Source organism: Salminus brasiliensis, chromosome 18, assembly GCF_030463535.1.
Source record: "Salminus brasiliensis chromosome 18, fSalBra1.hap2, whole genome shotgun sequence".
NCBI lineage: Eukaryota > Metazoa > Chordata > Actinopteri > Characiformes > Bryconidae > Salminus > Salminus brasiliensis.
Window position 1 is genome coordinate 16,782,000 of NC_132895.1, and position 18,114 is coordinate 16,800,113.

General features: G+C 38.0%; 3 protein-coding genes across 3 annotated transcripts; 2 read left to right on the plus strand and 1 right to left on the minus strand.

Annotated features, from left to right (window-relative positions):
* Nucleotides 1-93: 93 nt before the first annotated feature.
* ca4c (carbonic anhydrase IV c) lies at nt 94-7,227 on the plus strand. The gene is made up of 8 exons (XM_072662311.1): nt 94-148; nt 3,772-3,819; nt 3,947-4,111; nt 4,600-4,745; nt 5,873-5,965; nt 6,338-6,404; nt 6,762-6,925; nt 7,051-7,227. Exons 1-8 carry the CDS (start codon nt 94-96, stop codon nt 7,225-7,227), a joined length of 915 nt encoding a protein of 304 aa, XP_072518412.1.
* Nucleotides 7,228-7,502: 275 nt separating this feature from the next.
* On the minus strand, nt 7,503-13,377 carry asl (argininosuccinate lyase). Its single transcript, XM_072661591.1, has 16 exons — nt 13,138-13,377; nt 12,794-12,988; nt 11,636-11,719; nt 11,310-11,366; nt 11,101-11,198; nt 10,670-10,747; nt 10,499-10,576; nt 10,322-10,374; nt 10,152-10,214; nt 9,934-10,048; nt 9,248-9,332; nt 9,035-9,094; nt 8,869-8,952; nt 8,432-8,512; nt 8,234-8,340; nt 7,503-8,108 (listed from the first exon to the last, which is right to left on the minus strand). The coding sequence occupies exons 1-16, from the start codon at nt 13,150-13,152 to the stop codon at nt 7,964-7,966; spliced, it is 1,398 nt and encodes a 465-aa protein (XP_072517692.1). The 5' UTR covers nt 13,153-13,377; the 3' UTR covers nt 7,503-7,963.
* Nucleotides 13,378-13,905: 528 nt separating this feature from the next.
* Nucleotides 13,906-18,084, plus strand: crcp (calcitonin gene-related peptide-receptor component protein). Its single transcript, XM_072662274.1, has 6 exons — nt 13,906-13,966; nt 14,618-14,654; nt 14,798-14,896; nt 15,368-15,462; nt 16,706-16,763; nt 16,982-18,084. The coding sequence occupies exons 1-6, from the start codon at nt 13,959-13,961 to the stop codon at nt 17,123-17,125; spliced, it is 441 nt and encodes a 146-aa protein (XP_072518375.1). The 5' UTR covers nt 13,906-13,958; the 3' UTR covers nt 17,126-18,084.
* The last annotated feature ends 30 nt before the right edge of the window (nt 18,085-18,114 follow it).

The window sequence follows — 18,114 nt, forward strand, 5'->3', positions numbered from 1 at the left end:
TCTCTCTCTCACTCTCTCACTCTCTCCCCTATAAGGTGCTTACAGGTGCACTTGTGTCCTGCATGGCAGAGTGGGTTTGTGGATTTTGCAGTCATGAGCTCCACTCTTCTCATTTCCTGCCTTTTCTTGGCTCCATATCTCTGCCTTGGTGAGACTTTACAAAAGTATTTATACATAGCAAGATATTATTATTATTATTATTATTATTATTATTATTAGTTTGTTGTATCTTTATTATTTTTACTCATCTGCAAGACTTATTTTGTAATAATGGTGAATGGGCTATGTGAATCGGGATGATATGGAAAATCAGGTGAATTCTGCATAGGTGCTTATGAATATTGTCTTTAGCCTACACAGTGCTGAAGTTTGCATAAGATAGAGGGTATAATTTGTGAATAGTTTCATGTTTAATAATATAAAATTAGATGACTGGATGGATTATCAAATGAATGTTCTGGGGGGCTCTGATGCACTGCTATGGCCCAGGGGTCGCAAGTTCGAATCCTGAGCCATGCCCCTTTGCCATCAGCAGCCAGAGTCCGAGAGTGCACAATTTGTGGGTGGGAAGACGTGCTCTCTCCCCTTGATTGCTCTTAAAGCGTTGTTGCCTAGCACAGGCGCCTGCTAGCTGGTGTGGCGGAGCTGGGGACCCTCGTCAGCGATGCTGCATTGATGGCAGTTCGAAAAAACGGTAGTGTCTGGCTCACATATCAGAGGACACATTTGTTAAGTCCTTACCTTTCTAGTGTGAAAAAATAGCCCTATAAAAGAGAGTTAACTAGGCCAATTTAGCAAAGGTCAAACCCCAGTTGAGTAATTCAGACTGTACATAGACTTGGCTCCTGTGAAATAGAGAGTTACTCCAGTCCCAGGACACCATGTAAATGTAATCCCATCTGAATAGAGCTAATGTCTTTTCTTGTCTGATTTCATTGTGAGACATAATGATCACCTCAGGATTATTCTGAATTGAACTGAAAAAGTCTGTTCATACCTGATAGCCATTATTTACTCTACCCATCAGATCTGGTTTACTTTCACAATAGATTTGAACACAATGTGGTTCAGGAGCTCTTTTGTGTTGGGGAATGTTTTTTCAACTGTTTGTGATGTAAGTCCTCTGTACCTTTACTAAGAGTATTGTCTGGCTTAATCTTTCTGCCTAAATGAACAGAGATCAACCTGTAGAAACAACAGATCAACAGATCCCTGCAGAAACACCCAAAATAGACTGCACGTTAGTGGTTTAACCCTTTCTGTTCCCAAGCTAATTACATCCTAAGGCAAATTATTTGCTAAGTAGATGCAAAACAATGCAAACTGGCTGACTTATAGTAGTTGTAGCAGTAAGAGAAGGAAATCCTGGCTATTAAAGGGTTTTTCATCATTTTTTTTATATATGTGCAAATGGACATCCCTTCTAATGAATGCATTCAAACACTTTAAGTTGCACCTGTCATTGGCAAAGATGTGCAAATGCACACACATGTCTTGTCCCTGTAAAGAAGTATTGTCAATAGAATTGAACAGAACTGAAGCAGATAAACATGAATCTATTGGCACCATGCCTAATGCCAGGCGTTGGCTAGAGGGGTATAAAGCCCCCCCGCATTGAGCTGTGGAGCAGTGAAACTGTGTTCTCTGAAATGATGATGATGCTCCATCCAATACTTTTGGGATGAATTGGGGATGAGGCTGGGTGGTGATCCTCCAACATGCTGACCTCACTAACACTCTTATCGATGAATGCAATCAAATGCACACAGCCATGCTCCAAAATCTAGTAGAAAGTCTCCTCTTGACACTAGAGACTGTTACTCCAACAAAAAAGGGAAGAATTAATACCCTTGATTTCAATAGAATTAGTGAATGAGTAGGTCCCAAAACATGTCTCTATAGTCAATGTAACATTGCATTTGTTGCTGTTTTACCAATAATATTAGCTTTTTTTAATTGAATACGACCTCATCATCGACAAAATGTCAGCATGAAGGGATCAAAATATTCACTATACAAACACACACATAGAGCATGGTTTCAAGTTCAGTTGTTGACCAGCACAAAGATCCCGTTCAATGAAGTCTTGCAAGGATTGAGAGAGAGAGATTTGACCTGAAATTTGATCAAATGTTAATTGACTCCTTAAAACTTTAAGTATTATGGTCTCCATATTGACTTGTGTTTAGTCGTATCTAAGCTCAGAGGTATCTTTAAATTGAATTAGCTAAGGAGATTTTCTGAGGAAACAGTGAAGCACTTTTGTAAGTCGCTCTGGATAAGAGCGTCTGCTAAATTCTGTAAATGTAAAACTTGATAGAGATAATCAAATGAAACAAATGACACAAATATTGTAGTAAATATTCTCTTGAGTGATGCTATAGAAAAAAAAACATTAAAACAACGTTTAGCACCTTCATTTTTTAAAAGTGCAGCAATGATTTCAACCAATTCTTCCATTCTTATCCATTAATGTGGTCTTGATGTCATTCTTATTCAGTGTTTGTATGATGATGCACTGAAGACTGTATGTCCTTGGATGTGACCTTGAGGTTCTCATAATATTATTCACTGCATCCTTCGATTGATGTTCGCTAGACTAGAGTAACAGTGGTGTTGAATTTCTTCAATTTGTATATCATTTGCATTTACAATCACAATGGGATTTGAACTGACTCAATAGTCTTTTTATACCTGATAGGCATTTATTTACTTTGCTTGCCAGATTTGGTTTCCCTGGACAATAGATTTGAACATAATGTGGTTTAGCAGCTGTTTTGTGTTAGGGAATGTTTTTTGAGCTGTTTGTGATGTAAGTCCTCTGTACTTACATCACAGAGAGTATTGTCTGGCTTAATCTTTTAGCCTAAATGGACAAAGATCAAACAGGAACCAATAGATTAGTGTTTAACCCCTTCAGTTTCCAGGCTAATTTAATATAAAGATGAATTCAGTAACTAGATGTGTGAATGCAATGCAAGAGTAACAGTGGTACTAAACACCCTCCATTCCTGTATCACCTATTGCACTCAAAAGGATTCACCCCATTGCAAAATGTATTAGCAAAATCAACAAACTTTCAGCTGTTTGCAATAAACCGATCAAACAATTTAAATAGCTCAACACAACAGAACCAGTGTTTCTCAACATGTAACATCAAATGCCACTTTTAATTACTACTATAGTCTTAGAATGATTCATCCCCATGAAGAGAATCCTTCATAAGACTACACAATATCAATTCCGGTGGCAAATTTAAGAGTTTGTTTAACTGCATCAGGTGTGCTTGAAATAAAACACATCAAAAACCTAGGCTAGAGGTTTGTTGACTGTGACATTTGACTGAATGCCTTCACTAACAAGGAAAATCATACAAAAGATCATGATGGATCACTGGACCTTCCAAAAGGACAATGATCCCAAGCATAACCTCAAAGTCCAAAAAGTCTTGGTTTCATGCATCATGTTTGTAGCAGGTCATGCCAGCAAAAGGGAGCTCTACTAAGTATTAAAGACGCTTGCCGTGAATGGGTTGAATAACTCTAGGACTGCAGTCATCATTAAGAGTGGACATTTGGAGAAAGCACTTGTTCTATTAGTTGTGTTGAGCTATTTAAATTGTTCTTGTTTGATTGATTAACTGCCAAGAGCAGTTGGCAATGTAATAATACTTGTAATTGTACTATTGAGAGGGAGAGAGAGAGAGAGAGAGAAAGTATGTTATCTAGTGTTACTCATATTCTGGTCATCAGCTTGTTTTGTGTGTTCCAGGTCAGTGGTGCTATCAGAGTCAGTACTCATGTGATGATAAATGCAAAGGTAAGCTAAATCAGCCAACCTTCAATGTCCAACCATTGGTGATGTATTACAACCTGTCTTGTTCATGAAAACAGCTGAAATGTGCATGATACTCACTGAAACACCCTGTATTTTGGTTTTATTTTAGAGCCCAGGCAGTGGGTCTTAGATTTTCCTGTGTGTGGAGGGCAGAGCCAATCGCCGATTAACATCATCACACGCAAGGTCCAGTACGACCCCAGTCTGACCCCCATCATGTTTGAGGGTTACACTGATGTAATGAATATCACTGTGAATAATGTTGGATATGCTGGTGAGTCTACAGTACACTTGTTCAAAAGCTACAATACATTTATTAAAATATTTGTGACCTCATATCACAGTAAAATGAAATAAATGAAGCCCAGCATGTTACAAATACACTGTTAGGGTATGACTATAGAATGAGTAGACTGATAAATCACTGTGCTGATCGGTTACTTATCTCAGTGTTATTGAACTCTGCTAAAGCATGAGTAGACTGATAAATCACTGTGCTGAGCAGTAATTTATCTCAATGCCTTTGAGCTTTTCTAAATCAAGAGTAGAATAACTATGTATATAATAATATATATGCATATATATATATATATATATATTTTTTTTTTTACTTTTTGACATAATGTGTCCCTTACAACTATCATAATGAATTAACAAGTATTAATGCTTCATAAAATATTTTACATTGACTTCTATTGAAAGTTAACAAGGTTTTTGTCATGAAATTCAGCTTCTTGACAATATTTTTCTTCTTTTTCTCAGCTGTCTTTTCCCTCCCTCCATCTGTGCGGATCTCTGGTGGGGGGCTGCCTGACACTTACAAAGCTGTTCAGTTTCACATACATTGGGGGTCAAATTGTGGGCCTGGCTCAGAACACACTGTGGATGGAGAGCAGTACCCCATGGAGGTACAGAAAACATAACTAAACAGTTGTATCATAAAAAAACTTAACTAAGCAGTCATATCATCAAAAACACCAGTGACACAGTTCCATTGGCAGCCATATATGTCATGCCATAATAGTACCACCATCATGTTTGACAGATAATGTGATCTGCTGTGATCACAAACCCTTTATTTTGGTTTTATCTGGTTTAAAAGCTTTTAGCAGTCTATTTTGACCTTTATGTTCTTCACTGATGCCAGTGAATTGCATCTTGTGGTAAACCCTCTTTATTCAAATCAGGAAGGTGTGTCTTGATTGTGAACCTTGCCAATCATACATCTACCTCCTTGAGAGTGTTCTTGACTGTAATAGTTGTTGTGATAAGAATTCTGCGATCATCTATTTCTATTTGCTGTCTTCAGTGGTCATACAGGGGGTGTTCCTGGGCTTGCCAGTGCATTATCTTTATAACCATTTACTGAATTGTTGATTTAGCCACTCATTGTCTCTCTTGGTTTTTATTCAGCCTCTTGATGACCTCCATCAATTGTTTCATTAGTTCATTATGTATTTGAACTGCATAGTGGGAGTTCCTATTAACAATTACCAAATACAAATTCAACACTTAGAATCAACTCCTTAATTGTCCTTAATTTGTCATAAAATAATGAGAGAACAGGCCACACCTGGCCATCAAACCACTCATCAGTGAAATTACAAAAATATAGTCAATTACGTTTCAGCTAGTTGAGTTCAGCCTTTGAAGGGACAATGTTAAAATGTTTGTGATTCTTAAGCGGTTAATGTGATCATTTTGTTGTGGACCTCATCATGGCTCTTGTTACATCCCACATTGCTGCTCTCATTAAGAGATTTTGGGTTTTAGATTTGGCTTATATTACAGCTCAACTTATTTAACTTATGTTTTAAAAGAGAACTCAGCAGTGTTCAAGGTTCATGGTATGACACGTCTATATACTGAACTCTCATTAAGTATGCCAAGGAAAAATACAGTTTCTCATTGTGGGGCACATTTAAGCCTTTACTTAAAAGCAGTAACAAGCAGTAATAGTGAATCTCAAAGGTATAGATACTATTTCCAACACTCTTAACGCATTCTTGTTTGTTTTACATTGCTCTTCTCAAAGGTCCATATTGTTCATATAAAAGAGAAGTATAACACCCTGATGGAAGCCATGAATGACACAGTGGGAGTAGCAGCTCTTGGCTTCTTCTTTGAGGTAACATGCTTTGTACAATGTTATATGTGGTTATTATTACAAACATCTTTAAATTTTTTTTTAAGTGACAAAAATGAGTATATTTGTGTAAGCTTGCTTTCAGCTTGAGAAGTCTTTGTTAACCTTGTTATTTTAGACTTTGAGACAAGTCAAGTTACAAGGAAGTTTGAGTATGTACTTGCGTAGTAGCCCCAATGAAGGGAGAGAAAATGTGGATAAAATTCTAATGTTCATGGTGTTATTATAAATCTAGATTTATAAAGTGACCAATACACAGGAACCTTCTGAAGTATTGTGGAAACTTGAGAATTTGTAGTGCGAGTATATCCATATACAGCAGGCAGATGATGGCTTTCTTGTTCTTTTCTTCAGATATCACCAAGAGAAAACAAGCAGCTTAATAAAATTATTGATGCTTTAGGAAGAGTTCGGTACAATGGTGAGTCCCTGTCAAATATGTATCTGCATAAAAATAGACTGCCTGAAAAATGTATAAATTAAAAGCAATGCTGTAAATGTTTTGTTGGGGAAAAAACCCAATGGAATTCATACAAATAAACATGAATATCATCATTTGCAATGACTGTATAAGCATGTTTATTTTAATGTCATGTTTTTCCAAGCCAAAGACACAGCTTGGAATATTTTTCTTGTCTGATCGCATTACTGTTTACAATCATGAACAAAAACTCACCAACTGCCCCTCAACAATCAGAGCAAAACTCCTTTAAAAAAAGAACCATTAAACAGTAATTTATTATTACTAAACTTTTATGTGACCCTCCTATCTGCAAAGGGAACAGCACTGAAATCCCAGGATTCCAGCTAGTTGACTTTTTGATCTCGTTGGAGAACTTTTCCAGTTATTACCGTTATGCTGGCTCCCTCACCACACCAGGCTGTAATGAAGCAATCATCTGGACCCTCTTCCAGCAGTCCATTCCCGTCAGCCAAGAACAGGTGGACTGATGTTTATCACAGAAATTACTAAACACAAATTACTTCAGAAATGTCAAACCTATTACATTTGTTATGGTTTTAGATCAGATGTATCTTAAATCCCTGTCTTTTTTAAAAATCCACAGTTGGCGGTGATAACCCAGCAGATGTTGTTCTCGACAGGAATGCCCATGATTGACATCTTCCGTCCTGTGCTGAGTCTAAACAGCCGCATTGTGTACACATCTCAGGCATGTCCCTGTGTGTTATCAGGTCTAATCACACTGTTATTGGGCCTTCTTTCTGTATTTGAACTGGTATAATGATATAATAGTTAATGGCATGGTTAAATAGAGTATCATGTTTACACAGTGGTAGTCAAAAGGTCCTCAGCTTGTTAAGTGAAAATTTATGTTTAAAAGTAAGTTTTATTATGTAGTTTTATTCATTTGCTGTGAATATGGAACATAAAAATGAGTTCTCTTAAAAATGATAACCAGACTGCTTACAAATAATAGTGCTTTCGTTGCAATTAATGCATGAGAGGTGATTTCCGTCATGTGTCAACAAAAGGTTGGATAAAAGAATATGCAATAGCTCTCCTATGACTTTTTATTAGACAGTATCACACGTTCTTACAAGAAATTGAAAGAATTTGATGTGGCAAAATAAACTTTTTTTGGTACTTGCGTTCTCATTTTCTTCCTGTATTTATGTATTAAGTATTAACGACCAATACCAGTAACATCTGGATCATTTCAGACAGATATTAGTCCAGAAACATACTCCATGTGGGAGCCTACTTCATATGGATATTTGTTTTTTGTTTTTTTTCTAAGCAGAATGTTCAGTACTTACATTTGTGAATTTCATTGTGGAGAGAGTCTTGGGCAATCTGAAGACTTTAGTGTTTAGTGTTTTAAGAACATGAGAGGATGTAATGGAAAAACAAAATAGATACAACTGCCACAATTTAGTTCCATCACTTTATCAATTATGTATATGAAAAACTGAACATGTATCAGTTTTGTACCAATGTACTGTACAGCACAGGTGAAGTTACTCTCTACGTCTCTTCAGCCAAGTTCTCATGTGTTCTATCTGTGCTGTAACGCTACTCTTTGCTGTTCCTCCAGGGGCACTGTACTGCTCCACACTACTGGTGTAATCCCATACTGAGGACACGTCACTATCAAACAGAGGACTGGAGACAGAAAGATATATATATTTTTTATTATTGACAACATATACTATTGCAAAATCAGCTGCATTTTATTAAATAAAAAAAGGCCACAATTCTTAATTTGTGTATAACGGAAGACTACTGACCTTGCAGTGTGAAGGTCTTCCACAGTAAGTTGATTCAGTTGAACGTTTTTAGATTCAGCTTGATAGACAGCTTTTCCTGAGCAGCTATGAGCTTCCCTGAATGGCACCTACAACAATTGATCAGACAGATCCCAGTCATTTAATACAACCGTATAATATCCTCACAATGGTACAGCTGTGAAGAAATAGCTTACTTACTCCTTTTCTGACCAGGTAATAGGCCAGATCAGTGGCCAGCATGTCTGGGCTCAGAGCTGCCTCCATGGATTTTTGATTTACCTGCATTCAATCAGAAACAGAAGCTTTACTTTTAGCACAAAGACCAAATTTTAGAAAAACGTATGAGGAAATATACAGCTGTCTGCAGTTAAGTACACTTGTACTTAATGAAGTATAAGGCATATTTAAAGAACTTTAAATTTATTTAAAGACTAGATGAAAACAACGGTTTAAAGAATACAATTTAAAATATAATTTTTGTTGTTCCCAAATAGTTCACACACACACACACACACACACACATTATATATATAAATAAATATGTATAATATTTAAATAAAACTGGAGAAAAAATATAAATATACATTTGTGATTATGTTATTCGTCAGATGCTTTGGACTGCACAGGTGTCTCACCTCAAGTGTAGACATGACACCTGTAGCCACCTGCAGTACAGCCTGTACTGTATCATAGGCGTCAAACATGGCCTCTTTATCTTCCTACAAAAGACATAGACTGTTACAGTGGGTTTTACACTCCCTCAAACAGGATCGAGCTGTTCTCTCACTGCAGTGAGTGTACCTGTAGGTCTTTGTTGTATGTGCTGGGGAGGCCCTTGAGCGTCATCAGAAACCCTGCACACTGAACCAAAAATTATATGCTTACAGTGGGACGTTTCATTACCGGGTTCATTTTTACATATAGATATCTGGAAACTTCTGTCCAAATGAACAGCCATTCATTTATTATCACTCAGTTATTTGTGAAAACATGTTTAAACATATCATGACTTACTCTGCCAAACACTCGCCCCGCTTTGCTGCGGATGAGCTCCAGGCTATCAGCGTTTTTTTTCTGTGGCATGAGACTGCTCCCTGTGCTGTTCACACCAAACACACAAGCAGAGATCTAACTAGCACAGTGCTCTACCACAGACTAGTGCCGACACACAAAGCAGACAAGAGCACACCCACTTGTTAACAGTGTAGAAGACTCAGCCTGTAACAATCATGTGGTGTATTATGTGCACAGACTTGAACATTATGAAACACCCACAAGTTGTTTTGGAACTGTACTGCGATACATTCAGAGACAGTAGGGATGTCTTCTTTAACCCTAAATTAAAACAACACTATGGAAATTGCCATGTCTTTCTCCTAGGCTCCCCCTTTAGTTTTGAAGTGGAATTCGCACCTGCCTTGGAACCAGCCCTAGAGAACAGCCCCACAATGCTGCCTTTGTCATTGGATGCTCTTCTATAGTGTCTGAGTGAGGTCATTTTTATTTGTGTGCTAGCTTGTATATGTTGGTGAGTGTTTGTGGTGACATAAATACAATAAACATTTTAGATTATGTTTTTCACAGATTGCTGTACTAAATCAATCATTTATAACAGTCCTATTAAAGGCAGCATTAAACTATGGGACACTTGCCAAAAAAGGATCACAGTACTCATTTCTAACAAACTGATTTTTTTTTACCTGTATGCATCTGACAATGAGATGAAGGAGAACTCTTTGGTGCTGTAAAGAATCAAGTCCTCTGCCATCTTACTGAGGTGCATCAGACACATTGATCCCCAGAACAGAAACTCAGCTGCCACACACACACACACATACACATACACTGATATTTAATTACAGATATTTAACAAACTTTTGTTCATACTAAAATTAACCTCACTAACATAAAAACATACCAACAAAATCTCTCTGTCCAGTAGCATCCATACTGTTGATGCTGATGCCATCGAAATCTAGTTCTGCAGATAAATGTTAAAAAAGTAGGACAATCATAATATGTTCCTGTCCTGTGTAAAACATATAAAATAAGCTCTTTATATAATGAACACAACCTGAATACGCTAACCTTTTCTAAGAAGTTCCCGGTCAATGTTGAATGGGTTCCCAGCAATAGCTCCACTGTTTAAAAAAAAAACAAAAAAAAAACACAAAAAACAAACAAACAAAAACATAATGCTGTAAATGCTATTCATTCTGTTGGAATATCCAGCTATATATGCATTCAGTAATAACTAGCAGGGACCTTCCCAGAGGCAGAACATTGACACGCCTCCTGATTTCCTCTACTTGCTCCACATCTCTGCTCAAAGCCACTGCATGACTGAAACAAATAACAACAATACGTAGCACTAAGCAAGCTACAGTACATCACCAACATCAGCAAAGTGTTTAAACACCTTCTCTTTTTTCATACCTGAGGATCCAGTGGCTCCACCTGATTGGCTGGGCTCTCTGCATGTGAGTATATCCAGGAAACAGGATGTCGATCTCTCTGAGGGGAAGAGAGAGGGGGGCAGTGTGGAATGATGGTACTGTAACTGGGATGTTGGACTTTTCAATATTGGTATGATAGAAGGCTATATTATGCAAATAAGCTAACAATTCGTACCAATCACAAAAGGCCAGCTTTTAATCAGACATAAAGTGTTGTCTGGCTGTATGAAGGCCCCTGGACCTCACTTTGAAAACCATGTGCTTCAATGCGTCATCAAATATCAAATTTGAATATCTGTCTAATTAAATAGCTGCCCATGTGGATATGACTGCATCTCTATTTAATGTATGTTTTACTGTAATTGCAATATGTGTCAATACACTTGTAATACAATGTCTGTGGATTCTCACACAGCTGCTCTTTCCACCATTGTATTTATAAGTTCGATGGCATTTCCCTTCAGTGTGGCAATACCATCTCGTAACCACAGCCTCATGTCCGTGACAACCTGTTCAACAAAATCAAATAATTAAATAAATAAATTACATTACAAAGCCTTTAAGTCATTTCACAGATATTTACAGATATCAGTCTAAGCCTTGGGCAAACTGAGATTCACCTGATCATTCCTGCTCCTGCCTGTATGCAGCTTTCCAGCTGCCTCTCCGATCAGCTCCTAGCAAAAAGGATGGAGTGCCAACTTTGATTTGTTTCTCTGTCCTAAAGCCTGCTATACATGGTGGTATACAAGTCTACTATGACCGGCACTTTTATCAACGTCAATAGGCTTAACCCCTTTCATTCTGTAGCATCACTGTCTCTCCACAGAGAATCATACATTCCTTATGACAATGCCAAGCTTCCTAGTGCAACATTCCTGATCATTAGGGTTTAATCCAGAAGTGTAAGCAGTCACGTGTTCAAGCACAGTGCAACGAGCCTCACCTTTAGTCTGCGTTCATTTGCCGTGTGAATATCCTCATCGCCAGGCTTTATCTGGAATTCACCGTTGGACCACTCACCAAAAACCTGATTTAAGAAACAGAGAGATGGATTAACACATTTCTGAACTTCCCACATGACAAGAACCGACTACGCAAGACAACGCACATCTTATGAAACCACAACCTTAATTAGGAAGTCTCAAATAATATGGATTTTATTAGTCAGCATGACAGCACAACAGCAATTCAATCCAGTTTGCTGAAACAGGGTCACATTTTGGCAAGGTGTTTTACAATGGGCACTAGCCAGCAGAAGTGTCACATGACTGAGGGTCCCCCATTGTTGTGTCTGTGTACAGCTGTGAACTGTGCCAGGGCACACTTTTGTCTGGGATACATTAATGGGGAATTCCAGTAATGTTTTAAAAGTGTTGCATACGTAAAACACTGAAATGAACAAAGTCACACAGAGTGGTTGGATGGGAACTTTGCCATTCAAGAGAGGCTTACAGAGCCAAATGTGGTGGCAACAGGAATCAGACATGCATTAATAAGCTACATTACAGAAAGTTATAACATGAAATGACAATGAAGAGTTTAGCAGATGTCCAGGATGTTGTTCTAGAAGGGTGTCAGATATGATTCGGGTCTAAAACACATCTAGTGCTATAAGGTCCTAGAAGGTAAATGGATAACAAATTTACCAATATTTTAACACTTAACAATTACATATAAGACAGAGTGCACATCTACTTTTACAGGTTCTTTCTACCACAGTATTTTCTATTACTGCCACTGTAAGGAAATCTTGCCACTTTCTCTACAGGTAACCAGTTCACATTAAACCACTCTGAATTACTTTTAAGGACTGAATTATGAGGAAATTGGTGAAAAGACTGGTGGAATCCCCCTCTAATCTGTACTGAGGAATGGAAACTGGACTGTAGCACAGGCGACAGGTCAACATCTGGGTAAAGAAGGGAAAGTTGCAGAGTAACAGCCTATAGTTTGAGAAAGGCACGTGAGGCTCTTGTCCTGTTATTCTTTATCTTAATCCTTAATTTTTAACTCTCTCTCTATCTCTCACACACACAAACCTCAGTGCTACTCTGCCTGTCGGACCACAGCTCCTCGCACTTGAACTTCACAGTTAGCTAACCTTCTCAAGGCCGGTAAGGATCTGCTCCTTTTCCTCTTGAGTGACCAGTCCAGCTTTCTGCAGCGCCTTCACGTAGGCTTTGCTTCCCCTAATGTCCGCATCCCACATTCGCTGGTCGTAGGCAATGGACGCGTTGAACTTCTCCATGATTGGGTCAGTGCTTCCCACGAACCTGCCGCCCCACAGCTTGTTTCCCTGCTCAGCATAAACACATGGAAGCCACAAATTAGATTTAAGTTAGCTTTAGCTTGTGGCTAACAGTTTCCTAAGGACGTGAAGATAATTAAGCAGAGAAAAGCTCTGAAAAAAAAAACACAGAGATAAGTGCCATCAGTGGTCGTTACCTCCGATCCTGCCATAGTGTTTCTTCAGTTAAATCGCCAGGCTGTTGTGTTTTAGTTAGCTACGAAATGCCTCATGAACTCACTTATGTTTTGAACTCGATCTTGTTTATATTGTGTATTATCTATAAACGCAGCAGCTGCCCTGCCTACAGAAAAGTAATCGGATTAATCAGAAGAGCATATCTGGAAGTGCAGGTTCATAAAACCAGAATCAGGCAGTGATGCAACAGCTGCAACAGCCTGCTGGTTTGGAAATATCCAAAATATCCCTCCTCCCCACAGACACGCCTCCTCTCAAAATATCCCTCCTCCTCGAAATCCCCCCACGACCCCGCCTCAAAGTAGCTCTTTCGCGTGATCTACAAGCCAGAGGGATTTACAGGCTAACCAGTTCTGCCAATGCATTTAGCGAGGCACAGATCTATAGATCAGTCAGAACCGAGGCCGGTCAACGGGAAAGGAAGTGTCATCGGACGCGGAACCCCCTACAGCATCAAAAAAATATATATATATTATTTATAGACTTAAATCGTCCCTTCAATTTAATTAATAGTTTTGTTAATTTAACAATCCCATCAATTTAAAAATAAATTCATCCTTAAACAGTTGTTCAGTGACTGTACGTTTACCATGTGATACATATCATCTAAAAATAATTATACAGCTGTAAGACTCTGTTAAAACATTCTAGCTAGTATTATTATTCGTGGTAGCAGCTGTTGTAGTTTTTAGCAAATGTGCTAAAATCCAGGAACGTATGATCTGTGTCTCGTTGTTTCTACCCGACTTTTTACAGGCGTGGAACCGCCCAGATCTCCAGAATGGAAGTGTAAGAACATGCTTAAAGTGTTTCTGTTAAGCTGTAATTATCTACATTAAAATATCCTAGCTGTCGGGTTTTGTGTTTAACTGTTTGCGTACATTTGCAGTATATTAAAGAGCCGTAGCAAAATGCGCTAAAAACTACTAGTGCTATTGAGATGTCTGTCGTGTGACGTCGTTTTGAGTTTTAGCTTAATAAACGTGATAAAAGCTTTTTTTTTTTTTATTAACACGCGAAAAAACTCACTGACCTTTGACGTAATTATATTTACACATATGGAAATAAATGCTTAATCAATTACAATGAAAAAGAAGGCTTCGCTGTGGGTATACAGATGATTCAGAAAAATAATAGCTAGCTAATGCTGTTAGATATGAGGCGACGGTGACATTTGCTTATACATCAGATTAAGGAATGCAATAAAATTATTTAATCTTTTAAATTTAAATCTTTTTATTCTGCAAAACTATGATTTTTTTTCTTCTGCTGCCTTCACGTCCAAAGTGCAGTTTTTAAATTTGCCACATGGCTCTTTAAATTAGTGAGCTGCATGATGGTGATTGATTTGTTCAGTTATAGATGGGAAATGGTGAATAGTGCTACTTGATCAACCATTGCTTAAAATATTATTTTTTCACTTTCACGCCTGTGTTGCAGGAAGGATGCTAATGCCGCCATGCTCAGCAATTTTGAGGTCAGTAATGTTATTAACGTTTACATTAATTAAGGTGATCAAACCATCAACAACTGTCAACAACTAGTGAAGGACATGTGATTTACTTTAAGCATGCATGCAAGGAAAAAAGGGTTTGTGTGTTTCTGTTTTTACACTGTTAGGTTTATCAGCTTCTTGCCGAGCTGAAAGAGAAGAGAAAAGAGAGTGTTAAAAACAAGCACAGCACTGGACAGCAGAACCTGAACACTATAATGTATGAGGTTAGTGACCCAGCTGGACCTACAGTAAATTTACATCGTTCATTATTCAGCAGTTAGTTAAGATGCTTGAGAGGCTTTAGTAAGTTTGCAGTGTTTTGCAACATTGTTTTTCCTTGTTGATTTTTTTAATTAAGATTTTTATGCAAGGGGTGAGGATCTACATGATATAAAGGCAACTACAAACAGCCTAAGATAAATTAAACTCAAGCGGTTAATATTATCATTTTTGTTCATTATCAGCAATTAGGACAAAAGTAGTAAGGTATTTTATATGTATTGTGGCATTATTATTGTGTATAGTATATAATTTTGGGGTTCATGCCAATGACACCCATACTTCATATATATAATATAATTCAGTACAGTTTAAATACAGCACAGATATTCTACCCTACGTGCAAAGATGTACATAATCCAGGCAGCTTTCATGTATATTTTATTTTGCATTGCTTCTGTCTGTTTCCCCTGAAGACTCTGAAGTATCTATCGAAGACGCCATGTTCTCACCAGAGTCCTGAGACTGTGAAAGAGTTCCTGACTGCAATGCTCCCACACAAACTCACCAAGTGAGACTAGCAGATATTCATGCCCATGTCTAATACTATCATTTTAAGCAATAATACACTCTGTGTTCGTGCTATAATGTGAGATATTAGCAATGGACTACTGATCTTCAGCCTGCGGCGGTATGCACAATGTGCCCTTTAGTTATAATAGTCGAGTAACTGTTCATAATTTCCCAGTCATCAGGTGTACAAGCAACAGCCAAAACAGTAGGCGATGTTGCAGGTTAATGTATTAATATTAATTAATTAATATTAATGCCATGGCTGCACACACTGATACACACTCTGACAAAGCTGTTAAATATTAAGACCTTTTTTAAAGCAAAGCTGCAAAACTTTGTTTTGTATTCTCTCCCGTTCTGTACTCAAATGACTTGTTCTACCTTAAATAGTGCAGCAGATCATGCTCCCTCAAACTAGCTGATCTAATTCCGTGTCTGAAATCACAGTGTACCCTACCTGCCTACCTATCTACCGAACAACAGTATTGCTCTGTACTGATGCACAGTTTGTGCAACTGTACGCTGTACAAATAACAGTGTGAAATCTCCAGCATTTAGCTTTTATTTGGTTGAAGGTTTTATATGTGATTACTGCAATAACAAGGCACTCATGTCAAAGATAATTCATGTTGGCAGTCTTTTACTTGTATAATTATAACGTAGCTGCTTTGTTATGACTGGTGTCTTGTAAGCACTGGCATCGTTGCTAGGTTACGTGTGTATGTGGCAAATACTTGAAGAGCTTCAGTCAGAGAGCCGTTATCCTGCAATATTGACACTCGTACATCAATCTCTCAGGCAATCAGATTGTAGGGTCAGAACTAACGTGAATGGTATAATGATTCACATGCTGGACAGTTTTGATGTACATTTCTTAAACAAACAAACAAAAAAACAAGCAGTTTGTTCTAAACTTGCACTTGACACAGTTTGTCTGCCATGTCATACATGCTGTGGTGCGCATTCACTTTGTATCTCTAATTAGAGTTTGGTTTGTCTGCCCTCTGCTGATGAGCTCTATAATTTCCACCGTGAGATACAGCACAATGAACTTTTATGACTTGTGTCATGTGGTACAGCAACCTGCAGTACATTTTTCTTTTGTCTTTTGTCACACAATTGCATGGATTATGTCACTGTTTGGGAATCTGTTTAGTCAAGTTTCCTTATCATTCCTCATCCAGCGACCGCTGTAAACAGTCAGCCTTTTCATAATTGTTTGTCTCTCTGTCTCTTTTCAGAGCCGAGAAACTGCAGCTCCTGAACCACAGACCACAAACGGCTGTTGAGATCCAGCTGGTCAGGCTTTGATATTATAGGCTGCCTTTCTTTCTTTCTTTCATTTTGTGCCTTTTTAAGTGTGTCTGTATGTCTCAGGATTTATCTAATTGGTACAGACACTGTTTTCAATTGAAACATGTATATGTATGTATACATGGTGGTTGGCTGCAGGGACAAAGAAATGTTTGATTTGAGAAACATATGGTGTGTGTATAACCTGTTTTTTTCTTTTATAGATGGTGGAAGAGAGTGAAGAACGATTGTCTGAAGAACAGATAGAGGAGCTTATTCAGAAGGTCACTGGCATCCTCCCTGGAGACCCTCAGCAAGATGAAAGTGCTCCTGGAGATGCTGAGATGGATGCAGGCACAGACCAGTGATGAAACCTCAGGAAACCTCTCACAACATAATATCTCCTGCTTGTTTTGTCTGTGTTTGAAATGACCGTTTAAGATTCAGACTCAGGGTGTCGTTATGGATTGGGTGCATTTTGGTTTTCATTACATTAATGAGAGTTTGTGTTACATGTATTTATATGAATAACTACTAATGAAACCTCAAACATCGCAGCGTCTTAATTGTGAGGTTTCACTGTTTAGTTTAACATTAGTTATTATTAGTATCCTTTCCTCAGTAGTATGTATATAATGTTTTAAAGTATACAATTTACACTGTAGTCTTTAGTAGTAGTTTTTTGTAGTACTTTGCTGCAAAAAGATACACAAAAACATGTTTTCAATAAATTGTAAATACATATGCGGTTCCGCTCCACCCACTTAGATGGTGCACAGGGCAGTACAGGGCATCCAATCAGAACAGACCAAACAGAGCTTGTTTACATACTCATACTCTCAAAGGCAAAGCAACACAAATGCCCTGTTTAATTCTAGGGAGGTTGAAAACATATTTATGAACTGTTTGGTTAATAAAATCGCATAAATTGCATGAGGGAAGCACAGGGCTGAAGCAAAACAAGACAGAAAGTAGGCTGTGGGCCCTTAAAGTGTTCTCTACAAAGAGTGTTAGTGGTTAGCAGAAGCTGTTTTAGCTGTGGCCTGGGTGCTTAAATGGGTCAGGGGGGGAGAAAAAAGGATGTGTGCATTTAGAGCAGCAGCAGCTACATACTTCCTCTCATACACTTCCCTTGTCTCTTTACACTTAACATACAGACAGTTTAACGGTATGCGGTGTTTAGCAGTCGAGTTACTTTTACCTTTTTTTTTTTATCTTGCATTTTGCTTTAATTAAGCACTCATTGCTTCTTTGTGTAGCTGCTTGAAGCAGTTTCCATATTGGCCATCTCATTCGGTTTTAAATAAAAGTTTAGTTGGATGAGTCAGGTTTTTACTTTATTGTTTTGGGGTTTTTT

Bases quoted from the DNA above. Each gene is read 5' to 3' on its own strand.
- ca4c (XM_072662311.1), top strand. From the start codon at position 94: ATGAGCTCCACTCTTCTCATTTCCTGCCTTTTCTTGGCTCCATATCTC. The intron at 149-3,771 runs GTGAGACTTTAC...TGTGTGTTCCAG, and splicing joins GGCTCCATATCTCTGCCTTG to GTCAGTGGTGCTATCAGAGT. The intron at 6,405-6,761 runs GTGAGTCCCTGT...CTATCTGCAAAG, and splicing joins AGGAAGAGTTCGGTACAATG to GGAACAGCACTGAAATCCCA.
- asl (XM_072661591.1), bottom strand. The intron at 10,577-10,669 runs GTATGAAAAAAG...TATTTGTTTCAG, and splicing joins TGGAGCCACTGGATCCTCAG to TCATGCAGTGGCTTTGAGCA. The intron at 8,953-9,034 runs GTACACTCACTG...TGTCTTTTGTAG, and splicing joins CATACAACAAAGACCTACAG to GAAGATAAAGAGGCCATGTT.
- crcp (XM_072662274.1), top strand. The intron at 14,897-15,367 runs GTTAGTGACCCA...TTTCCCCTGAAG, and splicing joins TGAACACTATAATGTATGAG to ACTCTGAAGTATCTATCGAA. The intron at 15,463-16,705 runs GTGAGACTAGCA...GTCTCTTTTCAG, and splicing joins CTCCCACACAAACTCACCAA to AGCCGAGAAACTGCAGCTCC.